General features: G+C 49.1%; 1 protein-coding gene across 1 annotated transcript; it reads left to right on the forward strand.

Annotated features, from left to right (window-relative positions):
* Positions 1-448: 448 nt before the first annotated feature.
* Positions 449-27,892, forward strand: Pomgnt2 (protein O-linked mannose N-acetylglucosaminyltransferase 2 (beta 1,4-)). Its single transcript, XM_047532400.1, has 2 exons — positions 449-619; positions 25,430-27,892. The coding sequence occupies exon 2, from the start codon at positions 25,534-25,536 to the stop codon at positions 27,274-27,276; it is 1,743 nt and encodes a 580-aa protein (XP_047388356.1). The 5' UTR covers positions 449-619; positions 25,430-25,533; the 3' UTR covers positions 27,277-27,892.

The raw sequence follows: 27,892 nt of genomic DNA on the forward strand, positions 1-27,892 counted from the left end.
GACATATGATTTTTCTAAGAGCAGCGAATGCCAGTTGCAACATCCATAAGAACTAGGGAGTATTTGCCCTCAGGAGGTGGACGGCTCGGATGGGATAGGATCGGGTGGAGGATTGGAACACTTGCAAAGGAATGGAGATTTTGTATTAAAGTTCCCTGTAGCACATTTTTAAAAAGTATGCCAAGGTATTAATCATTTTGCCTTTAAAATGACATTTGGTTATTGGTGCAATTTGCACTTAAATTTATTATCAGAACTTCCATAATTGTGTAAGCCAAGTGAAAGCTTAGGGCATCAACTATAACTCACTAGACTGCGCAGGCTGACAGGGCGGACAGTCCTCGGACGCGAACTACAACTCCCAGGAATCCATAAGACAAGGGGTGGTCCTGGCCGAGGCCCGGACAGAGGAGCCCGCGCCTGCGCACGCGTACAGGCTCCCGCGCCGGGCTGGCCAGCCGGGCAGGCGCACGCGGGCACCTGCGAGCCGGCTGGTGGCGGCTGACCGGACTGTGTGGCCGAGTCCGCGTTCACTGCCTGGGCCGCCTCGAGCTGGATGGGCGGCGTGGGAAAGCCCGTGCAGCAGAGGGGCCGCCTGGACGCGCAGCCGGGGCTTCAGGTGAGGCGTGCGCTCGGGGCTGGCGCGGACTCTGCGACCCGACTGAGGTTTGAAGTGGAGGGATCGGCCCCTCGACCTCCCGCGGAAGGGGTTCACCGCGCTGTCAGGCCCCGGGGTGAAGGCGAGGCGTTGGAACACCTTCAGGAGCCAGCGAGTTTGCAGAACCGAGTAGTGACGTGTGTGCCGGCTGGAGGAGGCGCGGGCGGTGGGCGGGGCGGGGGAGGGTCCTCGGGGACGGCAGGCCAGGCAGCGCCCGGGGACTGTCCTGCCTAAGCCCTTAGCTAGTGGTGGGTCCTGGCAGCGGGTCCTCACGCCCTTTCCCTTTGGGAAGGAAGGTGCGCATTTAATGTGGGTGGCGTGGAGCCAGGCGAGGTGCGTGGGGTGGCCTTGCGAAGGCAATACCTGGGCAGGCCTGCAGCTGACCCTAAGCCCCTTGGGGCTCGGTGGGACACCTACCGAGAAATCATTGGTAAGAGCTTGTTGTGGCCTGCCTGACAGTGCTGGTGTCGCCTGTGAAGGAGGGACCCAGCGGACTCATGTGTAAGAACCGTTTACTAGTCACTGACAGGATTCCATCAGTGCTAAAGTATGGGACCCTCATCTGGAGCCCTGCAGCAGGTGGTGAGCAACCAGTGTCCATTTACTTTATGCCAGCCAACCCTCAGAACCTACTCGGGAGAAATGGCCCCGCATGGGAAAAGAGGACTTAAGCGTTATAGGATGAGTGAGCTTGATAAGATTTCAGTGGTTAAGAGCAAGGAAGACCAGGGATCATTCACCAAATGTTTACTGTTACTTGCGCTGGACATTAAAATTCTGGTTCATTTACTAGCTCTGTGCTCTTGACCAACTCCTTTATCCTGTCTGATCCTGTTTCTTTCTCTGTAAAATGGGGATGAAAGTGTCTTCATCACAAGGTTGTTGTGAGGATTAAATGAACTGTTGGCTGGGCAAGTCCCAGATCTGGAACACGGAGTGCACCGCCAATGTCAGCAGTCGTATTTGCTAACTATAGAATGTTAGAGGCGAGATGGGGACTCAGGTCCGTCTTTACTGGAACCAGCTGCCATGGATCTTGGAAGTCTTCCAATTCATCTTTTCACATTACAGATGAGGAATCTGAATCCCAGGTGGTGGCAGGGCCAGGAAAGAACATAGGTTCCCCTCCCCTCATCCTCAGGGAGTCCAACGTGTCAGAACCTGAGTGTTGAGTCCCTGGGGAAGGGGAGAAGGGAAGAGTGGAGATTCTCAGCAGAGAAAAGGACAGGGTACTTGTGACTGGGTCATTGGGGCCATGTGAGCATCCTGGTGACCTCAGTGTGTTGGGAAATCAGAGCAGCTTCAGTGTGTTTCTAACTGGCCTTCTGGTTGGCAAATGCTTACTTTGAGCCTTGCTTCAGAAAATAGCAATAATAGGCCAGTTGCAATGACTCATACCTGTAATCCCAGAAACTCAGGAGGCTGAGGCAGGAGGATCACAGGCAAGTTCCAGGCCAGTGTCTGCAACTTAGTGAGACCCTGTCTCAAGATAAAATTTAAAAAAGGATGGGGTGGGGGTATGTTCTAGTGAATAGTAAACTCACCAGAAAAGTCAAATTAAGAAATGTCCCTTTCCCCAGGGGGCCTTGTCAATCTCAGCTTGTTTATCAGAGGGTATACGCTCCTCTAGGATCTGCTGATCATGATTCCCAGGGTTTTTCATATTGGATGAAATAATGTTGTGAAAGACAAAATCCAGAGAGGTCATCCTGGACTTTGGAGGCAGACTTGGGTTTAAATCCCAGCACCACCACTTAATAGCTGTGTGCCCCTGAACATCCTTTTAAAATGTGAAATGGAATTAGTAACACCTTCTTTAGGTACGTAGTAGGGAATAATTGAGATCTTCCATGTAAAGCACTTAACATTGTGCTTGGCATAGAGTAAGCCGATAAATAAGAATTGTTGTATTACAATTGCTGTTATGAAAATAATTGTCAGGCACGGTGATTTACTTGTGTTGTCTCTTGGAATTCACAAAACCAGAACCTCCCTGTGAAGTGGGTGTAATTGTGTTTGTTTTCCAGAGCAGGAAGTGGAGGTCTGCAGGGTTTGAGGATTGGCCTGTTCCCTGGCTAAGTGACAGGTGCGGAGTTCAGGATCAGGCATCTCCAGCTCCAGAACTGGTGTCATTTAATCCTTCTGTTCCTCAGCCTGTGTTTTTTGCCATTTTTTTAAGTATTTTTTTAAAGATGTAGATAGATCTTTACTTTATTCATTTATTTATGTGTTGCTGAGAATCGAACCCAGTGCCTCACACATGCCAGGCAAGTGCTCTACCGCTGAGCCAGAACCCCAGCCCGGGTTTTTGCCTTTCTTGAAGCCAGTCTGACCTGGGGCAGCCTCCAGTGTTGCAGCAGGGGTCTCCTGGCACCACTTGCAGAGCCCTGCAGCCTGGCTGCTCCTGTGTTTCCTCTGCCTGCTGTTGGATGAGAGGTGATGCTGGAGGAGGGCCTCTGCTGGGTGAGGTTAGGAAGAGGTGTTAGGAGGAGGCAAGCCCTGTGGCCTCTTCAGGTTCTCACCAGAGCCACGGGCTGGGTGACGCTGCAGTCTGGGTGGGACCTGGAAGGCTTGGGAAGAGTGTCAGAGCTGCACGATTTGTCTCTGGGCTGAGCTCTACTTTGAGAGGAAGGCAGCTCTTGAGCATTGGGTGTCAGAGGAGCAGCCCTGGACTTGAGAGCCAGCTGGCCATCGTTTTCATTCTGGCTGCCTGTGAGACCTCGCACTACCTCTCAGAAACCTCTTATGAAATAAAGAGTTGGAGAAATTCATTTCTAAAGGCTCTTTTAGCTCTAAAAAGTGGTAGTTTTGTAATTGTATATTGATGCTGTAACCTTCTCAGCACAGCGCCACAGGCACAGCAGCTGGGACAATTATCATCCCAGTGTGTTGCCTAGACTCTCCTTGGGGCCAGAGAATGGCCACAGCTCCCTAAGCCACCTGCCACAGCCTGGTACTCTGGCTGCCTGGCTGGGTGGGGAGTAATTACAGCAAGAAGCCTTGGGTTGCTAGGCTACCATGTATGGCCTGTGGGTCTGTTTCCAGAGCCATCCACACCTACTCTGCCCTTGAGTAATAAAAGCTTACTGCTCTGAGGTCTGACCTGCTTCTCTGCCACCGATTGTTCCTTCAAGTCAGAATGACAGATGAACACAATTCTGGAGAATTAGACGCCACAAGTCAGAGGCAGGCCCTAATCCTGGTGCCTCTGCTTGAGCTGTAAGACCTTAAGCAAGGTACTTAGTCCTACTAAGCCTCAGTTTTCTACTATCAAGAGAAAATGGAGGGGCTGGGGTTGTAGCTCAGTGGTGGAGTGCTTACCTCTCACGTGTGAGGTACTAGGTTTCATCCTCAGCACCACATAAAAATAAAAGGTATTGTGTCCATCTGCAACTAAAAATAAAAAAAATTAAACCAAAAAAAAATTAGAGGACTGGGGGATATAATTCAGTGATAAAGCTCTTGTCTAGAATGTATAAGGTCCTGGGTTTAGTCCCTAGCACCCCCCAAAATAAGTTAATTTAAAATTTAAAGAGAAAGGAAAAGAAAATGGGGGGAAATAGCAGTACCTGCATTGGAGGACTTTTGTGAGGCTTAAATTAAATAGGACAGGAATAGGACCCTAGGACAGTGACTGGCACATAGTAGGTGCTCAGTAAAATAAGGTGGTGGTAGAACTGATCTTCACCTCCTGCCACAGAGACCAACAACCTCTTTTCCTTAGCTACCCTAGACAGGGAGCAAGCTTTCCATTTTTTCTGGCTTCCCACATCTTCAGTGGTATGTACCCAGTGGCCCCACATCTAAAATCAGATCTTTCACTCTGCCACTTGGGACTGCTATTGGTATAGTCTTATGCCAAGAGTTTGTTCCTTTTCTCCATCTTGCAGAGCATAGAAGAGAGCCCCTTCCCTGCTGCACCTTGGGTACTCAACCTCAAGCCAAGCCTCAGGAATGAGCTGGGGACCCCACTCTTACCAGGACAGGCCCCTGTGGCAGGTTGTTTTAGACACAGCCAGTTAGGAAACACACCCCTGACTCCTTCAGCAGTGGGTGTTGTGTTAGGAATCACAGCATCCTGAGGTGGCATCAGGAGTTGCCATGGTGTTGCTGGGTCCCTGCGTTTCCACAAGGGTGGCATAATAACCATTGTAAGGAACTGGAGAAGCAGTCTAGCCTCACTTTGTTCAGGGACTCCTTTCTCAGGGGACCTGCCTTCCCTCTGCTGACCAGCAAGTGCAGGCATCTCCTGCTGGTGACTGCTGTAGACCTGAGTCCTACCCTTAGTCCATTTATTAGATCCTGGACTCATGTTTTGCCGCTCCCACACCACAAGCAATACTATTCATGTGGGAAGGTGTGGGTGGGGGCAGCTTTTCTAAAGGGCTTATAAACCTCAGTGTGAAAATTGAACACACTTAAGAATCACCTGGAGGTTTGATTAAAACAGATTCTGAGGATGTACTCTCAGAGACTGGTTAAGCAGGTTCAGAGTTCTAATATCCCAGGTGATGCAGATACTGCCAGTCTCATTTAGGAGGACCCCTTGTCCAGTCCTTCTCTCTCCTGTGCAGTAGCCCTGGCAGTTTGATCTTGTTTTGCTGGGCCACTTCCAAGCAGGGGCTTGCTGCTGTACAAACAGCTCTACCCTTTAAGAGAAGTTCTGCTGCCTGCCATGCCTGGCTCTGCCTCCCAAGGCTGCTCTCTGCAGTCTCCGGAGCAGCCCTCACAGCTGTGCTGGCGTGGGGCCGGGTGTGGGCGTTAGTGAACCTGCAGTCTGCTTATGCCTGGACGCCTGCGTCACGTGTCACCGTCACGCACACGAGTCCTCACAAGTAGAAAGGGTTGCCCCGTGCCCCTTGGGAGCAGCCTCACTGTTGCCACCCAGCCCCTCAGAAGCTGGAAGAATGTTGTGGGTCTGGGGGCTAACTTTCTCCAGGGAGTTTGCCCTGTTTCTTTGCGCATCCTACACAGCACAGGTTTCTTGATCAGTCCTCATCCTGTCTGCCCCAAGGTGAGCATCCCAGAAAGATTCACATAGAGCAGGCTCATCTGAATGGTTAGGAGGGTAGACTGAGTCCTGACAAAAATGCATAATCTGAACTTGATCATAAGGAAACATCAGACAAACCCAAATTGAGGAACATACTAGAAAGTAACTGTCTCCGACTTAAAAATCGCCAAGGTCAAAAATCACAGAAAGACCGAGAAGCTGGCCCAGATTAGAGGAGACCAGAAAGGCGTGATAACTGGATACCATGCTTCATCCTCGATTGGATTCTGGACCACAAAATAGAGACCACGGATTAATAATAGTATGTCAATATTAATTTCCTGAATTGGTATAAGAGAATATTCTTGTTCTTCAGAAATGCTGAAGCATTAAGTGCTAAAGAGGTAAGATGTCTCTAAATTATTGTTTAATGGTTCAGAGAGTTCGTATATATAGAGAGACTGATAGAACAGTGTGTCAAATTAGCAGTTGGTGAATGTGGATAAGAGTGTGGGAGGGTTTTTTTGGTACTATACATGCAACTTTTTTGTAAGTTTGAAATTATTTCAAATGAAAGGGAAGAAAAGATGGTAGACACTCTAGCCAGCCTGCCTGGGTTACAGTCTCCTCATTGCTGCTTGTGTAAACTTGGGCAGCTTTCTGACCTCTCTGAGCCTTGGCTTTACCATCCATAAAGGTGAAGATCATCGTTTTGAGACAGAGAACCCTGCTCCCAAAGCCTGGCCAGGGGATGCTAGCCACGACTGTGTCATCATTGTTAGGAAAGAGTCAAGGGTGACACCAGCGATGAGACCAAGGGAAATCCCAAGCTGAGCCTGTCACCTTCCTCCACTCACTGATCCTGGGCTCCAGGCTTCCTGGTTGTCTGGCAGGGACCACTGGGCACCTGGCCACAACAAAGCTTCACCCTACAGAGGATTTTGAGTGGTCATATGAGCCCATCAGGCTCCACTGGTGAAACCCAGATCTCCAGACTGCTTCATCCCCTGCTGTCCATGGTCCTGCCCAGGTCTGTCTCCCAGCCTGGGCTGTCAGGTTCTACCATTGAACTGCACATGGCTTTGGGCCTGGCTGTCATTGTCTAGGGTGGAGCAGGACCCCATGGCATGGGGGCATCATGGCTTATTGGGCAGATGGGAGAACTGGGCACAGCAGGGCCTGCCAAGGTCATTACCAAACAGACACCTTCAAAACCTTGCTCAAAGCTCATTCCACCTGCTCTCTAGGAAGCCTCTCTGGACAGTTTTGTGTTAGAACCCTGTGTATCATGTACACCTCCTCAAATCTGTGACTGCCCTGTGCCTCCTATGGTGGATGTCTTCAATTCTTGCACCAGGTCCTTGGGTTCTGTGACACCTAGGTGAGCCTTGTGACAGTTTTTCTTTTTCTTCCCATTTACATCCCTTTGTGTGACCAGTAGTGCTGCCCCGTGACTCCAGAGAGGACAACACAGGCAGATTTAGCTTCCATTTGACCCGTGTGCCAAGCAAAAGCCAGATGACATGGCAGACATGTGGTGAGAAGTTTCTGCATCCCTGGTGAGAGGGACCCAGGCCACAGCAGGGAGGCTGGGCTCACCTCCAGCTCAGCAGAGCCTCCTGCCTCCTGCACAAGCCTGGGTTTATCCTCAGGAAGACTGACAGCACCCTTCAGCAGAGTCACAGGCTTTCCAGATGCATTCCTGTCTCCAACTTTGAGTTTGTTTTGCTCTTTAATCTAAAGCAAGGAGGGCCGGAGATGGAGCACTTACCTAGCATGTGTAGGCCCTGGGTTCTGTCCCTAGCACTGAAAACAACAACAACAACAAAAAACTAAAGCAAGGAGGTATTATCCTTGTTAAGGTTCACAAGGACCACTCACAAGCTGATGACATTTTGCCAAAGGATAAATACCTTTGCCAAAAAAATCTGATCTCCGATACATGTGCAAATTTATTAATAGCATCAGATTAATATTTAACTGTGCTACACATGTTGTTACTCCTACCTCTTCCATGAACTACTTCCAACAGAAAGAGGGGGAGGTGTGAGAGACCGTCCTGAGGACGGGCCTGAGTTAAAGTTGTTTGCTCTTTGTTAATAACTGTGTGAGACACATCCCTGCAGAACCCGAAGTTTTGTTGTTCAGCACATGTCAACTCAGGCTGCATTTAGGATAAAACCACTTTGCACTGACAAAATAGGATTCTGTCATTTGCAATTATAAGCCCATTAAAGTCTAATTGCTGTAATATTAATAAAACCATGCCAGCTCCCCTTCTGGACTGGACCCTGCTGGGTCTTCTGCAAGCCTGCATCTGGCAGGTGCTGGCAGACCAGTTCTCTCACCTTAGTCCCTGTGCCTGCATGAGTGACCAGTGAACAGCTGTTTCTGTCAGACATGCAGCTGGGGACCAGGTGCAGGATGCAAGACCAGCAGGAGGGGGTTTACTTTAGACTAGAGCTTACAGACACGCACCTGTTTTTACCAGGCAGCACTGAGGCCTGAGGCCAGTCCTTGGGACTGCAGGTTGTCTTTACTCAGTTTGTATAGTTGCTAGAAGTTACGGATTAGGACAGTTCATATTTTAAGTGGATTTCTGGCTTCTCTGGGAAAATCTAGAGGGTATTATAGGATAAAATATGACCCTCCCAAAATTCATTTGTTTAACCGCTAACCCCAAGTTATTGTACTTGGACATGAGGCCTTTAAGGAGGTCATAAGGCTGGGGCCCCAGTGTGGTTGAACTGGCATCTTTAGAAGAAAGAGGGAAACAGCTAGAGATATCTCTTTCTTTCTCCATGCACACACACAGAAGAGGTGATGTGAGGTCATGGCAAAATAGCTTAGCTGTCCACAGAGCAAGGAGGAGAAGCCTCACCAGAAAGCAACCGTGCCAGCACCTTGATCTTGGACTTGCAGCCTCCAGCACCATGAGAAAATAAATTTCTGTTGTTTAAGCCACCCAGCCTGTGGTGTTTTATTATGGCAACCCAAGCCCACTGATATATATAGGTCCCACCAGGCTGCTTCCCTACCAGGCCTGCATCAATCTGCTCCTTAACCTGTCTGCCCAGTCTTGAGGTCACATGGCCACCTCAGCTTTTTCTTTCCCTATTGGCTCCCGATCCTAGTAAGAAGCATGTGCAGCCCCTCTTCTAGCCAGAAATTCCTTGGGCTTTTACCCCTTATCAAATGTCAAGGCCCACGTGGGCTTTTCTGAGCCTGGGTCTGGGTCTGGGTCTGGCCAGGCTTCCCCAGAAGTGGACCCTGTACCCAGTGCTGGATAACCAGCCTCAGATGGCGAGTCCCTGCAGGCAAGCAGCCCCACCCCTGCTGCCCAGCTTGCACTTGTGTCTGCAGATGTGGTGGCATTATCCTCCCTGTGCTTCAGGGCCTCTTAGAACAGATGGGTCCTAGAAAGGAGGATTCATTTACTCTCTGGGAATCTGATAATATTCAGCTGCTCTGGGAGCTGAATAAAGTGGGTTATGGGGGTGAGTTGGCAACATCCTCTGTCTGCCTCAGTTTCTAAGCAGCTTTTTAAAGCATGTTTTAAATATCTTGTTTATTTCTTGTTTTCCTTTTTCTTGAAAAAAAATTCTTGCTCTGTTACACTATGTCCTGGCTAAGCCACTGAGCTCTTTGTTCCTCATGCCAGCTGGATCCTAAATCTGGTGCCCAAGATGAGGAGGCCAGGCATGGTAAGCATGGTGATGTTAGAGTACCCTGCACTACTTTTACCCTGGAGCACTGAGAAGAGGAGGTCCCAAGTGGTACTGGGCTGTCAGTTTTAGATAGTCCTTGGGATCCATGTCCAAATCCTGATTTCAGGCCATATAAACTGAGGAATTTGGACAAGTTTAATTTCTCCCAGCCTCTGTAAAATGGGGTAATAGAAGTAGTGTCAGTCTCTTAATGTTGATTTGAGGATTAAATGAGAAAATATGTGGTTTTTAGTATACTGTCTGGGACATAAGCTGTTGGAGGTGGTGGTTCTGGTTATTTTATATTGCAAACTGACTGCTCAGGCTTGGAGGAGCTTTTTCTGAATTTATGGAGCATTCATTTAATTGTTTTTATTCTGATTAGTTGTACGTGACAATAAAATGCATTTAAACATCTTAACAGAAGGACAAGACGTCATTGGGGAGACTGAGCAAACCTGGAAATCTACAAGTGTGCCCCCCAGAGCAACTGGGGGTCCAGTCCCTTTAGGAATTGATTTGAAGCTGTATGGCTGGTTTGGTTCTTATTTTCCTTTTATTGTTAATTTAAAAAACCCTAATGGAAATACAATTAGGGTAGCTCATGAGTGCCGAGGCCTGCGTCAGAGTCTTTCTGTGCATTACCTCATTTAGTCATTGCAACACCCTAAGGAGGTGATTATTCCCATTGCACAGATGAGGAGGTCAAGGAACCAGCCCAGATCATAAGGCCACCTCCCACCTGAGTCTGAAGGCAGGCAGCTGTGTGTAAGGTCTGTGGCCTGAGAACCCCTGCCTGTCACCATTGGTGGTGTGAGACTTGAACCTGCCTGCAACCTTCCGTGTGTCCCGATGCCTGCTCTTAGCTCAGGCTGAGGTGCTGGATATCTGCCAGGTTTTCCAGCTTCTTAAGCAGACTCTTCTGTATCCACATGACGGTGCTCCTCCTCACGGGAGCCTTTTGGACGCACTTAAGGCACGAAGCGGAGGGGTCTTCAGATGAGTTGTGCTGGCCCCACTGAACGTGCAGCGCCGTAGCCTGGACGGTAGAGTGCTCTGTGGCCCACCTCAGCCCCCGCCGTTCCCGTGCTCTCTACGTTAGTGCTCCACAGCACGCATTCCCTTCCTGCCTGACAGCTGCGTCACATCATGTGTTAACAGTGGCCTTGCATCTCCTCTGCCACAGTGAGCACCTTGAGGACAGGGACGTCGTCGTTCATTTTCGTATCTTTGGCACACACTGTAATTTAGGCTGCGCAGAAGCTCATGCCTCATTCTGTTCTTGTCCTCCTAAGTCCTCCTCCAGTTTCATGGAAAAATACGTACTGTTTACTCCGCCCCTTACCTTCATGTGGTAGTCAGTGGGAAGCCGGGATGGCTTGCCGGGCACTCTCACTGTGCTGCCCTTTGGGGCAGGAGCACAGGTACAGCAGTGCTGGCTGCCCTGGTTCTGCTTGGCTGGCAGCTGTGCCATACTGAGTCATGCATATCCACACTGATTGACGCCCGTTGTCAGGACAACGAAGGAAGCAGTCTAAAATCCTAGGCCACGACAGACTCAAGGCCACAGCTTTCCACCATGTGCCACAGATCGAGGGCCCAGCAGATGTTTTCAGGAGGAATTTCCTTTGGGTACCTATTTAAAACTTGGCTTCTTGCTGGAAGATGGAAGATGGGAACTCAGGGCACAGGCCTCTGGCAGCTTGCTGTCCTTAAAGGACAGCATGGGCATCCTCAGTCCTCCTGCTCCTTACCTCTCCTGGAGGCAAGTGCCACTGCAACAGACCAGGTTTGTCTGGGACAGAGTAACATGGCAGGAAGCATGGGACAGGGAGGTCTGGCTGTAATGGTTGTCAGACTCCTCCCCTCCTGGGGACCCAGGAGGGGGAAAGGTGTGCTGAAAACACAGGTCAAGCTGTTGATACTCCTCCCAAGTTGAAAGGGGGAGACCTTTGCCATGTAACAAGTTTATTTTCAAAGAACCCAGTTTTGCAGTCTTTCTCCCAAGCAGAGAAGGTACCACTGAGGCCATTTCTAGTGAAGAATAGAATCAATATTTGATGCTCTTTAAAATCCGAGTTCATTTCTTTTCAGGAATAGAATCAAGATTTGAGTTTGTCCTTTTGATCATCTCTCTGCTCCCAACCAGGCTTGCTTTTAAACATGAGACTTCTTTGGAGAAGGCAGCAGGGACCCTGGCCTCCTTTTCCGACTTTGTACCTCTTGCCTGATAAAGAAAATTCCCTCAGCCAGTAGACAGAACTAAGGAGAATCTTGGGAAAAACAATTACATCTCTTACATGTAGGGTAAAAATGGAAAATGAGTTATTTTTTTTAAGCCCTGCATAGTCCTGCATAGAAAAAAAAAATTGGGTATAGAATCCATTTTTCATGTGTGGTTTTGACTTTCTTGGGAGTGGGTACTGAGTCCAGGGGTGCTTAACCTCTGAGCCAATCCCCAGCACTTTTTTTATATTTACAGACAGTCTTGCTGAGTTTCTCAGGGCCTTGCCTAGTTGCTGAGGCTGTCTTTGAACTTGCGCTCCTCCTACCTCAGCCTCCCAAGCCGCTGGGATTACAGGTGTGCGCCACTGCACCCAGCTTGGTTTTGACTTTATGCTCAGCTGTCCTAGGCAGGGCAAGGTTGGCAAACTCTTCATTACATCGTCTATCATGGCCTTGCCCAGACAGAAGAAGGGATGTCAGACTTCTCTTTTCCTCTGCATGGAATGTCCATGTCAGAGATCTTCCATCCCATCTAGATCCCATCCAACTGGAGCCTTGGGGTGGATCTTGAAGCCCAGAAGTGATTGTGTCTTTTGCTCCTAACAGGCTACCGGACCTTAGTGCTTATCTGCAGATCCTAAAAAAACAGCATAGGGGCCAGTGTGGTGGTACACACCTATAATCCCAGCTACCTGGGAGGCTAAGGCAGGAAGATCAAAAATTCAAGTCCAGCCTAGACAATTTAGCAAGACCATGTCTTAAAATTTTTAAAAATTAAAAATGCTAGGGATGTAGCTCAGTAGAGCACCAGGGGTAGAGCACCCCGGGTTCAATGGTTCAATCCTCAATACCACATGCAAAAAAAAAAAAGAAAAGAAAAAAGAAAAAACCCAGCATAGGTTTTCAGAAGGAGCCTCGTGACTGGATTCCTCAGGACAGCCTTCAGCTCTAACAGGTAGCAGAGGGGGAGATGTGTGGAGTTAGATCCTGGACTGTGGACATGCAGCCCAACCTCAGGCCTCTCTCTGGGTGAGAAATGGGGATAAAGTGAACCACCCCGCTGAACAGTGGTGTGGCGAGGTGTATGTGTGTCCAGGTGTGCACTGGGCTGTGGTAGGAGCTCCTTATGTACGCAGTGGCTGTCACATGAGACTACAGACAAGAGTAGATTCTGCCCCACCACTCAGAAGTGCGAGTGGGGGTGAAAGGCAGCGGGTGAGGGACAGGCATGTTCCAGCTCAGCTTTTGAGGGCTCAGAGGAAGCATATGAAGAAAAATGAGCAACTGTAGGAGTGGGAGGGAGGTCCCTGTCACTACAGAGCAAGGTTCCTTGTGATGCTGAGATTGTGGCCCCTGTACCTATTTCAGCAGAGCCAGGTGACAAAGTGAGCATGAAGATCATGAATCAATGAGCCCTTGCCATGGGGAGGCTCAGGTGTTGCCCTGAATGCTTAGTCAAACCTCCGGACCAAATAGCATCTGTTGGATCAGTCCAACCGGGCTGCAGCCTGCAGAGGGCAGCTACTCCGCCCAGCTCCTTCTCAGCCTCCAAGGCCAAGGATGTTGATCCGAGTTCTCTCTCATGACCCTTGCCTCCCTGCCCTGCCCTGTTGTCACTGAGTCTAGCAGCCTCTCCAGGCCCTGGTACCCTTAGGAGCAGTGAAAATTGACCTGGAGAAAGGGGACATCCCTGGGCCTGTTGCCCAGTAAGTGACTTAGCCCAGTTATTCTTCCCCAGTTTGAATTCTCCTCCTAGAGAACTCTGCACTTATTATCCAGGAGCATTTAGATGTGGTGATAGGGAAAGGCCCGTTTATCTTCTTTAAGGCTGGGGATCTGATTACCATACTGTTTGCCTCCATCTGTTACCTTGATTTTGTCTGATCCTTCAGTTCTGCTGGCTTACATAGGCTGCAGTGACTTAGTGGGGGGTGGGGCCAAGTGTTGACTCCCTGCTACACCTTGGCTACTTCAGAGCAGGTCTGTATGTCTCCACGGTGCTGAAGTACAGACACATCTGTGCTACTTAGGATTCCACAGAAACGGATCCTGAGATGAGGATTCAGATGCAAGTGGATTTTGTACTAGGTCCTGATAAACAGCAGGAGCATGGGGAAATGAGATAAGGAAGGAAAGCAGTCAAGATGTGTGGATTGGGGCAACTGGAACTTCCCTCTGTTGAAGCTGGAAGCCAGTGCAGATCAGCCTCAAGCGGCCCCGCCTGGGGAGGAGGGTCAGGGGGTGTTTGTGCCTCCAAGTCCATCGTCAGACAGCGGCACTGGCTGTCTGCTTTGCAAGTTGTGAAACTGGTTGAAGTCCAGACAATCCAACCTTCAGCGCCCACACTCTTTCTAGTAAAATGTCCATTTCTCCAACACCAGCAAAACTTTCTTCCTGTTCCTTGCCGTCTCCTCTTGGAAGGGTAACTCAGGAACCTCAAGTGCCCAGTGAAGGACTGTGGGAGCCTGTCTTTATCTGTCTTGCCTTCTGTCAACACCATGCTGGCAGGGCCTGAGGCTAGGGTGGGGGACTCAGCATCTAATTAGAAACTGCTTCTACTGACCACCCCTGACTCAACCCCATATATCCCGATTCCATGAACTTTGTCCCATGGCCCCAAGTTCAGCGGTTGGCTGGGCTTGGCCACAGCACACACAGCCCACCAGGTCCAGAGGAAGACACTGGCCTGCCTGTGGCCCCTGTCCCATATCTCTACCTGCTCTCAAGCCTGCTTTGGACCACAGGGGTGCCTGGGAGTGGGGCAGGTGGGCAGTGATGACGAGTACCCAGGACCCGGGAGGCCCACTCAGGCTGGAGGTGAGTCTTCCCTTTGTACTTCCCTCATTTTCTTGAGGGTCTTGCTTTCTGATATTCCCTGGGTGTGTCCGTTTAAGCTTTAGCTTCTGTTGGAAGCCATTCTTGTCTCTAATCAGAGCAAAATACATGTCAGCTGGGGTTACATTAAACTGCCTCTCATCTTTCCTGGGAGGGTTTTATTTTTGCCAAATATTTATTTCTTGTCCTGCCACCAAAAGTCTCTTGTCATTTTTTAATAATGATTCCTTTGATTTTTGCTTCCTTTTAACCTTTCCCTTATATTAAACCATCTCTTACATACAGAAGGGAACCATGTAAAGAACCCCATTATCATCTTCCAGTCAGTATCTTCCTGCCAGTTTCTGCCTGCATCCTCTTTTTTTGCTGGAGTATTTTAAAACATGTACATATCACTTCAGCTAGAGACTCATGTTCTCTTGTTTCTTAAGTCATCTAATCATTTCTATAGCTTTTTATTTTGAAACAATTTTAGACTTGCAGAAAAGTTACCACCCACCCAGCTTCCCCCATGTCAACATCTTACCTGGCCGTGGTAGAATGATCAAAAACCAGACACACGATACGGTAACTGAACCGCAGACCTTATTCAGATTCTGCCAGTTGTCTCACTAATGTCTCATTTTTCTGGTCCAGGATGTAAACTAGAATCCCACATTGATTTTGGTGTCTAGTCTCCTTGGTCTCCTCCAATCAGGGATAGCTCCTCGTTCTTCCCTGGTCTTTCATGACCTTAATGCTATTGAAAGGTCTGACCAAGTTTTTCAGTAGATCCTCCCTTGATTTGTGTTTAGATTTTCTCTTTGAACTGGCCCAGGTTCCACTCTGGGAAATACGGATTGAAGTTGGGTAACTTGGGCAGGAAAACAGCATAAGTGAGGTCCCCCTTTCACTGCATCATGTTGGGGGCTCATGTCAGTGTGTTCCGACTAGTGATACTGACTTTGATTACTTGGTTCCGGGGGTGTCTGCCAGGCCTTTCTACTATAGTCTTTATTTTTACCTTTGTAAGTAATCTGTCTCTCATGTGGAGATACTTTGAGACTATGCAAATATCCTATTTCTCATTATACTTTCACCCACTAATTTTCGCATCTATCAGCAGATCTTTTCGACAACAGTCATTACTGTGCCATTTGCCAAATGGTGACTTTTCTATTTCTATCATTGCTTTTACATTTATTAATTTGGATTCTGGAAGGAAGATCTGTCCCTTCTTTTTGTTTTATTCAATTATTCATATCAATATTGACTTCATGGATATTTATATTATTCTGTGGGTTATAATCCATTACTATTTTTAATTTTGTTTCTCAAATTATCTGAGTTTTCTCTATTGGGAGCTCTTTAGGTTGACTCCTGTATCTTTTGCTTTATCCCCACTTTTTGGAGCACTTTCTTACATTCTGGCACTATGTGTCTGTTATTCAGCTTTTTGTCACTGTGACAAATACAAGAAAAACAACTTAAAGGAGGAAAGATTTCTTTTGGCTCATGATTCCAGAGGTTTCCGTCTGTGGTCACTTGGCTCTGTTGTTTCTGGGCCCATGGTGAGGCAGAACGTCATGGCAGTTGGGGGTGGTTATGTGGTAGAGCAAAGTTACTCACCTGATGTTGGCCAAAAGCAGAGAGAAAAAGGGGTAGGGGACAAGATACAGTTCCCAGAGGCACATCCCCAAGGAGCCACTACCTTTAAGTGGCCCCCCTTCAGTTTTCACTACCCCCCTAGTAGTCCTTTCAACTATGAATCTATGTGGACGTATCTGTTAATGAGTTCGATGTTCCAAGCTCATCTCGTTCTTCCCTTGCTGTTTCCTGGAATCAGCCACTTTCCCAAGGGACCCTGGTTCCTCATAGCAGAAAGAAGACTTTAGAAAAACCAGCACTGGGTATGAGTGGGCTCATTGCTACTGTGGTTTCTTACTTCTGGGCTCTCCCAAGGGGCAGAACTAGGAACTGTGCCTTGGATGGCATACAGTCACGTGCATCCTGGCTGTCCCTCCCACTCATTTTCTTCCCTGTCTTTCTGTCTGAGAGTCTTCCATTCCCTGGACCATATCTGAGCCGAGGACTTCAGAGTGGTCTCATCACATCCTAATGAGACCTTCTCTTCCCTACCTCTGCATTTCCCTGCTTATCTTTTTTGTACCTTGCCTTATTTTCTTTTTGCCTCTCCTGAGCTTATTGATGGATGAACACTCTCCTTCTGGCCTCTTGCTGGCTGCTCCAGCAGAGGTCACATCTTAGTGTGCAGATTTTTCTCTTCTGAGCAGGCTTGATACTCTCCAGGCCATGGTGGCAATAAGGAGAGCTGGTTCTTATGGCAGGACCACAGACACTGATCAAAAACAGTCATGTATCAGCAGTTTAATGTGGTTCAGACCCAGAGCACAGTAGTTCTTGGCTAGTGGGACTGGATGGAGAATTTGCAGGTGAGGGTACATATATTTGAAAAAGTTGTGCAGTGGCACGATTTTGCGTCAGAAAACATAAATAGGTATAGATCCAGATACAAAATACCAACATCAGGAAATAAAATTGATGAAATCCTTTGGTCTTCAGGGGCAGATGTTAAAGAAGAGAGTCTCTTGTTACTAAGATGCAGACCAGTTTGAGGCATGAAAGAGGGAGTGGGGGGAGAGAAGGAATGAGTGTGTGTGTGTGTGTGTGTGTGTGTGTGTGTGTGTGTTTAACCAGTGGGTACATGGGTTTGAAAAGATCAGGAAATACTGAAGGTCAAGTAGATTTCACCCTGTAGGGTACCTGAGCTTGCAGAAACCCTTCCCTGGAGATGAACAGGACTGACCAGAAGGTATGGCCAAAACCCTGTCAAGAGGGTTCCTGTAGCACCCTGGCCTCTCACCTCCTGGTTGGACCAGAAGTTCCCTGCCCTGCATCCCCTTCATGCAGAGTGGGACCCACCAGGCCCTCTACTCTCTCTTCTCTATGTCCACAGTCTGATTCCCAGACCGTCCTCTCCCATGCCAAGTGGGAGACGCTGAGCCTGGAAGCTCCTAATTAGCTTTTCTGCCTCTGTTCTCCCCCTGCCTCTAGGCTGCTCTGCTCAAAGACCTATAATACCTTCCTATTGTACGTTCAAATTCCTTGAGTGGGTGTCCCAGCCTTTGGCCTTCTGGTCCTAGCTGACTTTTCTAAGCTTCTGTCCACTGCTTCTGTGCGAGAACCATCTGCTCCAATCCAGACTGGACTGTTGGTCTCACTCTTCCTTTTCACTCTTGAGATCGCTTCTCTGTTCCCCCGAGGGCTCCAGGAAGCTGCCCAACCAGTACTAACTCAGGAGTCAGGCACTTGCTGCCTAGGGCTCCTTGGAGCCACCTGCTACCTGCACCATGACACTCCAGTTCCCTTAGTCTTCCCTACCGGCAGACGGCACGCTGCTGGGAAACTACTGCTCCTCTCCGGCCACAGAAAGTAAGTTGGATTTGTTTTCATTTCTCATGCAGAAGTTTCTTAGGGAGAAGGCTTCATTTACTCAAGTTAGAAGGGTCACAAGGAGACCAGTGCCAAGAAATTCCACATAATTCTACTGGGTTAGAGCACAGAGCTCAGAACACAAGAGAACCTCCAGTCAGAATGCTCTTTTCTATGGGATGCCAAGACCCCAACCCAGGCAGGCTTCGAGAACAATGAGAAGGATTATCTCTCACAGCAGGAAGGCCAGAGGTGGGACGTGTCCCCAGGTCTGTTGTATCTGTCTTACTGTGCCATCCTGGGCATTCTGTCTTTGCCCTCGAGTCAGTTTCCACATGGTCAGCAGGTGGCAGCCAACAGCCACAGGACACCACCTTCTTTGTTCTGTGCACGGGTGGGAACATGACTGACTCCTTCCCCTTGGTCTCAGTCAGGCAGTGTACCACACTGGGGTCCGTCTCTGATTCCAGGGGCATGCTCTCTGTTGGAGCTGTGGAGTCTCAGTTTCTCTGAGCCTCCTGGGGAGCTAAGGAGGGGTGGCTATCTGCACAGACGAGGTTGTGTTAGGAAAGGAGAATGAGGAGTGGATGCTGGGTAGATATAGCAGTGTCTGCAAGGTCACTGATTAGTGTCCTTGACCTGGGTGCCCAAGGGGCAGAGGGTCAGCTCTGACCCACGCCCAACATGCTACAGTCAGCACAGCTGGTGACATTTGTTGCCTGCTGTGCGTTTGTCTTCTCTGGAAAAAAAAACCTTCCTCTTAGGTTTTAAATCATTTGTTTCCAATGATGGTGATGCAAAGTGACAGTTCCTGCCTCAGCACTGATCAGCTTTTGCTCCAAACCAGATGAAGGCAGCCAAGTGTGTCCAAACTATTTCAAAGTGCCAAATTCTCTGCAGCCCTTTATTAACCATGAAGGTGCTTCCAAACCTCTTTTTCTTCCCTGTTATATACTTCACTTGTTAGGTAGAACCCGAGGGAAATTGCTATTTTTGTACATAAAAAAAAAAAAAAAAAATCGGTCAAGTATCAGAATTCATGTTTCAATCTATATATGAATCCTGCCCTCCTCCACAGCCGTGGGAGGTGGGTGCTGTTCCCTGTCAGGAAACCAGAAGTCAGAGAGAAAGGCCACCCAGCAGGCCAAGGAGCTGGATTTGAACTGAATCATCTGGCCACCTATCTTCCAACTTCCCCAGACAATGCGCACCCTCTTCTGGGGGCTGCCTGATACCAGGAGTGCACCAGGAGCTTAGTCGGCTGACTTGGGACCCCATGTGATAACAGACGGATTAGTGGCGCTTTAGCAGTGCCTAGGAAAGAGCAAACCTATCTGTTGAACTAATCTGTGGAGACGAGTTCTCATGGTCCCTGACCAAGCCAGGGTGGCAGAGGGTACAGTGCTGGCAAGGGAGGACTCCGGAGGAATCTCAGAGCAAGCTTCAGGGAACAGAGCGGGCCTGCTGTCCATGGCAGAGATGTGCCCAAGAGGGTTCAGAGCTGCTCACAGAACCTCAGCGCTGGGCCAGGCCCCGGGTGAGGCAGGTGATGGAGGAGCCAGGCTGGGCTGTGTGGGGAACCCTCAACTTGACGAGACTGCACACAGAAGCCCAGGGCCCCCTGCTGGTATCGCAGCCTCGGCATGCCAACACCAGAAGTGTTCAGGACACGGTTTTGGATCCTGGCCCTGCTCAGTGTGCTGCGTAACTTCAGGCAAGCTGCTGCTCCTTGGTGTAAGGTGAGGGGGGCTTGCTTAGTAGTAGTTAACCTTTGCTGCAGTGGAATCCCTCCTCGAGGGCAAAGAACCCCTTTTTCAAATGAATTCTTAGGGAACCTATGTTAGTTTCCTCAGCCTTTTGGAGCAGTTTACCACAAAGTCAGTGGCTTAAAATGATCTGAGTCAAAAGCCAAGCTGTCACCAGGGCCACACTCCCTCTGAAAGCTTTGAGGGAAGCTCCTTGTTTTTTCAGCTTCTGGCAGTTCCTGGTCATCCATACATGGTCCTTGGCTCATGGCTGTGTTGCTCCTTCCTCCCTCTTCACCCTCCAATGGTCTCTGTGTCCTTTTGCTCTCTTATAAGGGCACTCTCTTTGGACTTATGGTCCATCCTAATCCTGTATGACCTTAAGAGCCTTTATTATATGTGCAAATAAATACACACCCTATTTCCCAAATATGGTCACATTCTGAGGTTCTGAGTAATGTGAATTGGGGGATGACACTATCCAGTTGCTATGGTATCCCCGAATATAAAACTAATTAAAGGGTTCTGGTTCTGTTTGGAGCTAGATGGAGGCCCAAGACCTTGACCTCCCCACCCACCACCATTCTCAGCAGCCCCAAGGACCAGGGTCTGCAAATCACTGGGTGCCCCAGGGTCTAGACAGCCCTAGGTCCCTGTGTCCTGTGTCATTTTTGGATTCAGGGATCATGTCCCTGATACTTTGGCTGTCATGCTGGTGACCTCTGAGTGATTTCTTTTTAAGAGAAGGAAAAAGAACCACCTCTGTCCATAGCCCTTACAAGGGGCATCAGAACTCACAGGCATGAGATGTGGGTAGACCATGGTTGGGAATCTGGGTACCCCCACCTGTTCCTGGGGAAGCCAGGATCCCTACAGGCAGAGCCTTGTGCCATGCCAGACTGTCAGCTTCAAGGAGCAAGTATCCCTCCCCAGGCCACTCACTGGGAGAGGGTTCCAGTATCAGGCTGCATTGTAGACAAGGTCGAGGTCATTTGGAAAGCTTGAGTATCCACTGTCTGGGGAAGGCCAGACCAGTCATCTCTCTTCTCACCCCTTCTGAGAGGGAAAAAGAAGAAGCCATTCGTTTGTATCTTTCCTTAACGGGGCTCATGTTTATTTCTGTTTGTTCATATTTGGTCGCCAAGCCAGTGAGAAGCTAAGGCCAGCATGTTGCTTTATCCTGATCTTCCAGGAACTGAAGATTCAGAGAGGTATGGCGACATATCCAGTGTCACATAGTGAAGTGACAGGCCTGGTCTGAAGTTCTGCAGGGTTCTGGTTGTAACATTAGACCACCTTTCCTTCCCACACAGCATGTGATGGGGAACAGCCACATGTATAGCGTCCGCCCACAGGCACGCTCAGATGTTGAAACCCAAAGATACTTTACGGTGAAGTAAAGCAGAACCATAGCTCATGTCAGCTGCTGCTGTGTGCTGTAACTACCTAGGTATTGGGGTTATGGCTTCTTGTGACAGCTAAAAACCCATCCTCATCTTCCCAACTCCAGAAGACAAAACAAGTGTGTGAGCCAGGTACATGCCTATAATCCCAGTTACTTGGGAGGCTGAAGTAGGAGGATCACAAGTTCAAGGCCAGCCTCAACAACTTAGCAAGGCCCTGACTCAAAATAAAAAGGACTGGGGATACAGCTCAGTGGTAGAGTACCCCTGGGTTTTAATCCCTGTTGCCCCCACCTCTCAAAAAAGCAACCGAGAGATGGTGATGTGATTAAAATATAGAAAGATATAACATTGAATTGACTCAATTTATATACAAAAGAAATAGGAAAACGTTTCCAAGCTTTAAAACTAACAACTTGTAACATGACTTATGACCTGGTTTTTAGTTAAGAACTACTTGATTCTTCTCAAATCTGTCTGTCCCCCAGAATCATCTAGCAGCTTTGTTAAAAAGCAGATGCAAAGAGACAGTAGGTTCTGGTCACAATGGCATACACACATTGATTTCTGCCTGTCCCACTAATGTAGTTACACACTGGACATTGTATATAAAACATAAGATGGAAAGGTGGAGAGAAGAAGTGAGGGACCCTAGAACTTGCAGAATACACAGTGGTAAGCTCCTGGGTTATCTTTTCACCTCCATCTATTCCAAACTGGGTGCTGGAGAATCCTACAACCTGGAAATGCCAGAGAGTGTAGACCAAAATAAAGCCCCAAGGACGCTTGGCTCTTTTGTCAAAGAGCAAAACCAGACCGTTTCTTACTGAACACCCTGTTCTTGAAAAACATCAGGAAGAAGTGCTTTCCTAACCCCCCAGCTTTAGCAAAGACCAAATGACTTCTGCGCCCCCACTGGTAACCAGTGCCCACCTCCTCCCTTCGGCATGGGGCTGCTTGGGAAGCCTGGACTCATGCCACTGCCTGGTGGCAACAGGTGTCCCTCCTCACCATAGCCCCCTTGAGGTGCTGTGGAGCCTCGGCCCCTGCCCCAGTGGTGATGACATCTCCCTCCAGTCCAAGTTCAGTGGAAGCCAGCTGGAGAAGACTTAACTGCCACATCAGAAGTAATGAGGTACCCCCCACCCTCCCGGCCAGGGTGGTGTTGACAGGCCAGGCAGGGATCCTGGCCTTTAATCCCCAAAGGAAAAGAGTCCATCTCTCCCTTCCTCCACCAGCACAGCTTCAGCAGAAGCCTGCTAAAATGGAATATTTAAATAAGATCCAAAGTATCATCACATGATACTTAAAATGTCCAAATAAGTCTAAGATATAAAAAAACCAAATGCATATGAGAACTAAAATATATAGTAACCAAAAATTTTAAATTATTGGATGGACTCAGTGAGGCATGGCAATGACAGAAAAGAATCAGTGAACAAAGAGTGACAAATTATCTAATCAGGCCAGGCATGTTGGTGCACACACCTGGAATCCCAGCAACTCGGGAGCCTGAGGGAGAGGATCACAATTTCAAAACCAACCTCAGCAACTTAGAGATTTTCTCAGAGTAGAAAATAACAGACTAGGGATGTAGCTCGGTTGGTAAAGCACCCCTGGGTTCAGTACCTAGTACTGGAAAAACAAAAAGCACTCAGTCATAACAGAAGACTGAGCCTCAAAGATCTATGGGACCATAGATTTTGTAATCTACCATTAGTGTGATTGGAGACCTAGAAGAGCAGTGTGAGACTGGCGGGGGAAAAAATCAAAGAAATCATGGCTGAAAAATTCCCAAATTTGTTGAGACAGAAAGCTGCAGATTCAAGAACTGGGTGAACAAACCCAAAGAAATACATGCTAATACTTCATAATCAAAATTCTGAAAACCAAAGACAGAAAAAGCCTGAAGAGCAGCAAGAGGCAAATGGTACTTTACTTCTAGGGGGAAAGCAACTCAAATGACAACCACTTAACCAGCAGTCAGGGAGGCCAGAAGGAAGTGGCTCATCACTTTTCAAAAGTTGCAAGAAGAGAACTGTTAACACCCCTCCCACCAAACTGTTTTGTATACCCAGAGAAAATGTCTTTAGGATGAAGGTGAAAGATATTTTCATATGAAGGAAAAACCATCAGAACTTATTGCCAGCAGATCTGCCTGAAAAGAATGGCTAGCGAAAGTTCTTTGAAAGAAAGAATATAGGGACAAAAGGAAACCTGAAACATCAGGAATGAAGAAAGAAGTGAAAAAGTAAAGATATGGATAAATATAATAGACTATTCTATTTCTCTTGAGGAAATTATATTGGACAAAAATTGTAACATTGTCCAATATGAGTTCAGATATATGTAAAAGAATATTTACTATACTTCATAATTAAATTATGAAAAGGGGAGAATAAAGAAACCTGGGTGGAGGTAACATTTTTGTACTTACTCAAAAGGCAAAATGTGGAACTAGTAGATCAGTAAATTCATATGTACAATGTAATACCTTAGAGTAACCACTAGAAGCTATGCCAAGAGGTATACTCAGAAACACTGTAGGTGAGTGTAGATGTCTACAGTATAGATAAGTCAGATGGAACTCAAGTAATGCATAAGAAGGCAGGAAAAAAGAAATGGGAACAAACAATGCAGATGCCTGAGCCACACACCAGACCTACTGAATCAGAACCTCTAGGTTGGTGCCTAGGATTATGGCCTTTGGCAAGTGTCCCTGGGATTCTGATAATTAGGAGTTTGAGAACCCCTGATTCAGTATTTTTTAAACTGCAAGTGGCAAAAACCTATTAGTAGTTTGTAAAATCAATTTAGATGATTGTGACCAGCTTTTTTTTTTTTTTTTTTTTTTTTTTTTGAGAAAAAAAAATAGAATAAAAAGAAAACACTGGAGTGCTGCATTGCACCTGGTCAGGGGAATTCTCATTCCTGAAATTGGTGGTGGGCTGTTATATGATACAGGCTTGTGTGTGTGCTCAACCCTTGGATGAAGGTAGACCAGAAGAGATCGTCCCCCAGGAATGTCCTTCAACAGTGCTGGATAGGAGCCAGTAGACACACATCCCAGCTTTCCCAAAGCAGTGGCCAGCTCACCGTTATATCCTGTATTGGCTCTCCACCTTTCTGTCTCACTTCCCACTCTCCAAGTATTTCTTAAGATAATTTCTCAAACTGGGCTCAAATCCTTCTCTGCCTCTGCCTCTTAGAGGACCTACCCAAAGACACTTTCTCTTTCTGGGTAAAATTGTACTTTGATTCTTTTGAATGCAGGAAGGTTGAAATTGCATTAGAAAGTAGCTGCAGGGGAGTAAAGGGTCTGACAGATCCCTCCCCAGGGAAGTGCCAGTAGGTATTCCTTATGCTGCTCCTGGGTTACTGAGGGTAAGCTGCTTCGGCTGTCTGAATAGTCCTGATCCCCAGGACAGGTGTGATACTCCTTCCAATATCAAAAGCAACAAACAACAACAACAACCACCAAAAAAAAATGAATGCCCACCCCAGCCAAGCTTCTCTGTAGGTTTGTTCCTGTGGGGGCCTCATTATGCAAAACATGTCAGTGGAGACATCCAGATATAGTTCTTTTACCAGGCCACTGAGGGGTGCGAGTTTCTACCTGTTGTATGGAATTCTGGAAACCAGCAGGGGTGATTTCTAAGGGAACATAAGCAAGAGCCGATGTTGCCCGATCTGCCCCTGCACATACGTGCATGTGTCTCTCATAAGGGGTCTTGGTGTGCAGCCTGGGAACAGTGCTCACAGGGCTTCAGTGCCATTTGTTTTCCTGGTGGGGAACAATTATTACGTGACATCTAGAACATCAGGCCCCTCCAGGGCATTTTCCCCATGGCCTGCCATCACACCAACCTTGGTTAACTTTTGCTGCAGCAGTGTTTTGTGAATAGTCCCAGAATTTCAGTGATGTGATAAGTACTACTCGCCCAGATGTCCATGTGTTACCGAATGGGGTTTAGCTGATGGCTCAGCTGATCTTGGCTGGGCTCACTCGGGCATCTGGGGGTCTACTGAGCCAGTCCAGGCATGAGTGAGTAGCTCTGCTACACACGTCTCACTCCTTTGGTGCCAGCAAGTTAGCCTGAACACATGGCAGTGACATAAGTGTAAAGAGGCCAAGGCACTTCAGGCACCTTCCACAACATTTCATTACATTCTGACTACTAAAATCTCACTGGCCAAAGCAAAGTAACGCAGCCAAGTCCAAAATCATGTGCAAGCATGCCTGCGGCCCTCATGGAAGATTGGGATGGGTGAACATTTTGAACAACAGTCTACTATTGCAGCTGTGTGCACAGTGGTTGCAAAGACTCAGTGCCACAGCAGGCATACAGAGCCAGGTGCGGTGCCTGGCCTAGTGGGAACTCGTCATGACTCTGATCTGTCAACTCCTTTTCCTTTCTTTCTATCTGCAGGCTTTCCTGGTCCTTGGGGCACCCCTAGGGATGGGTGAAGCTCACCTTACCTGTGCCACTCCCCAGCAGTCATCATCTCACTAGGGCCCCACGGTGGCATTAGGATGCACCTGTCAGCGGTGTTCAATGCCCTCCTGGTGTCGGTGCTGGCAGCGGTGCTGTGGAAGCACGTGCGCCTACGCGAGCATGCAGCCAATCTGGAAGAGGAGCTGGCCCTCGGCCAGCAGGATCCAGAGCCCACCCTGGCACTGAGGATCGACTACCCAAAGGCTCTGCAGATCCTGATGGAGGGCGGCACACACATGGTGTGCACCGGCCGCACGCACACGGACCGCATCTGCCGCTTCAAGTGGCTCTGCTACTCCAACGAGGCCGAGGAGTTCATCTTCTTCCACGGCAACACCTCCGTCATGCTGCCCAACCTGGGTTCTCGGCGCTTCCAGCCCGCCCTGCTGGACCTGTCCACCGTGGAGGACCACAACACCCAGTACTTCAACTTCGTGGAGCTGCCCGCCGCCGCCCTGCGCTTCATGCCCAAGCCAGTGTTCGTGCCGGACGTGGCCCTCATTGCCAACCGCTTCAACCCTGACAACCTCATGCACGTCTTCCACGATGACCTACTGCCACTCTTCTACACCCTGCGGCAGTTCCCCGGCCTGGCCCACGAGGCCCGGCTCTTCTTCATGGAGGGCTGGGGCGAGGGGGCACACTTTGACCTGTACAAGCTCCTCAGCCCCAAGCAGCCACTCCTGCGGACCCAGCTGAAGGCCCTGGGCCGGCTGCTCTGCTTCTCCCATGCTTTCGTAGGCCTCTCCAAGATCACTACCTGGTACCAGTATGGCTTTGTCCAACCCCAGGGCCCAAAGGCCAACATCCTCGTCTCCGGCAATGAGATCCGGCAGTTTGCACAGTTCATGATGGAGAAGCTGAATGTGAGCCAGGCAGGGGCCCCCCTGGGAGAGGAGTACATCCTGGTCTTCAGCCGTACGCAGAACAGACTCATCCTGAACGAGGCAGAGCTGCTGCTGGCCCTGGCCCAGGAGTTCCAGATGAAGACAGTGACAGTGTCCCTGGAGGACCATGCCTTTGCAGATGTTGTGCGGCTGGTCAGCAATGCCTCCATGCTGGTCAGCATGCATGGGGCTCAGCTGGTCACTGCCCTCTTCCTGCCACGTGGGGCTACTGTGGTTGAGCTCTTTCCATATGCCGTCAATCCTGACCACTACACCCCCTATAAGACGCTGGCCACGCTGCCTGGCATGGACCTCCAGTATGTAGCCTGGCGGAACATGATGCCAGAGAATACAGTCACACACCCAGAGCGGCCCTGGGACCAAGGAGGCATCACCCACCTGGACCGGGCAGAGCAGGCCCGTATCCTGCAGAGCCGCGAGGTCCCCCGGCATCTCTGTTGCCGGAACCCTGAATGGCTCTTCCGAATCTATCAGGACACCAAGGTGGACGTCTCCTCCCTCATGCAGACCATACGGCGTGTGGTGAAGGGCCGGCCAGGACCCCGAAAACAGAAGTGGACAGTGGGCCTGTACCCAGGCAAGGTGCGAGAGGCGCGATGCCAGGCATCGGTGCAGGGCGCCTCCGAGGCTCGCCTCACTGTGTCCTGGCAGATCCCCTGGAACCTCAAGTACCTGAAGGTACGGGAGGTGAAGTACGAGGTGTGGCTGCAGGAGCAGGGGGAGAGCACCTACGTGCCCTACGTCCTGGCCCTGCAGAACCACACCTTCACCGAGAACATCAAGCCCTTCACCACCTACCTGGTGTGGGTCCGCTGCATCTTCAACAAGATCCTCCTGGGACCTTTTGCAGACGTCCTGGTGTGTAGCACGTAGCAAGCTAGCCACCACCAGGCCCCAGGGAGGGTGGCTTCTCCAGCTGTGCCCCTGAGCCCGCTAGTCCTGCTGTGGCAACTTCTAGGGATGACCTGTTTATCGAGCAGGCCTGGGCCCCTGTGTCAGATCGCACCTGGGGCGTGGTGTTCCCAGTACTCCTCTTTGTGCTGGAGAGGTGAGCTCCCACCCCCTTCTGCTGGCCTGGTCATTCATACCCTGGATAAGTTCCTTAGTGGGCAGGAGGGGAAGGAGGAAGGACAGCAAGAATCCCAGGGAACCGCTCCAGCTAAGTGATCTGTTTCCTACTGGGTCCTTCGGGTTATGTCCAGCCTTCTGGAAACTGAGTAATCATGGAGATGGTAGGTTGGATGGTCCATCAGCTTCATTGCCATGAAATTCACCCATAGCCTAGTGAAGGGTGTTTGGAACAGTCATTAAATGATTATAAACATCTTGGTCCCGTCTTTTTTGGGCAGTAGGAAGGGAGTTGGTAGTCCTTGAATCCTGATCGCCAGCCAAGGAGCTGTGGTGGCAGGAAAGCATCAGGACTGAAGTGTGCAGGCTGCAGAGAGCTCCTTTGCCCAGCTGCATGAATGCCACTGCCCATGTGTGGGGG

This window comes from Sciurus carolinensis, chromosome 17 (genome assembly GCF_902686445.1).
Source record: "Sciurus carolinensis chromosome 17, mSciCar1.2, whole genome shotgun sequence".
Taxonomy (NCBI): Eukaryota; Metazoa; Chordata; class Mammalia; order Rodentia; family Sciuridae; genus Sciurus; species Sciurus carolinensis.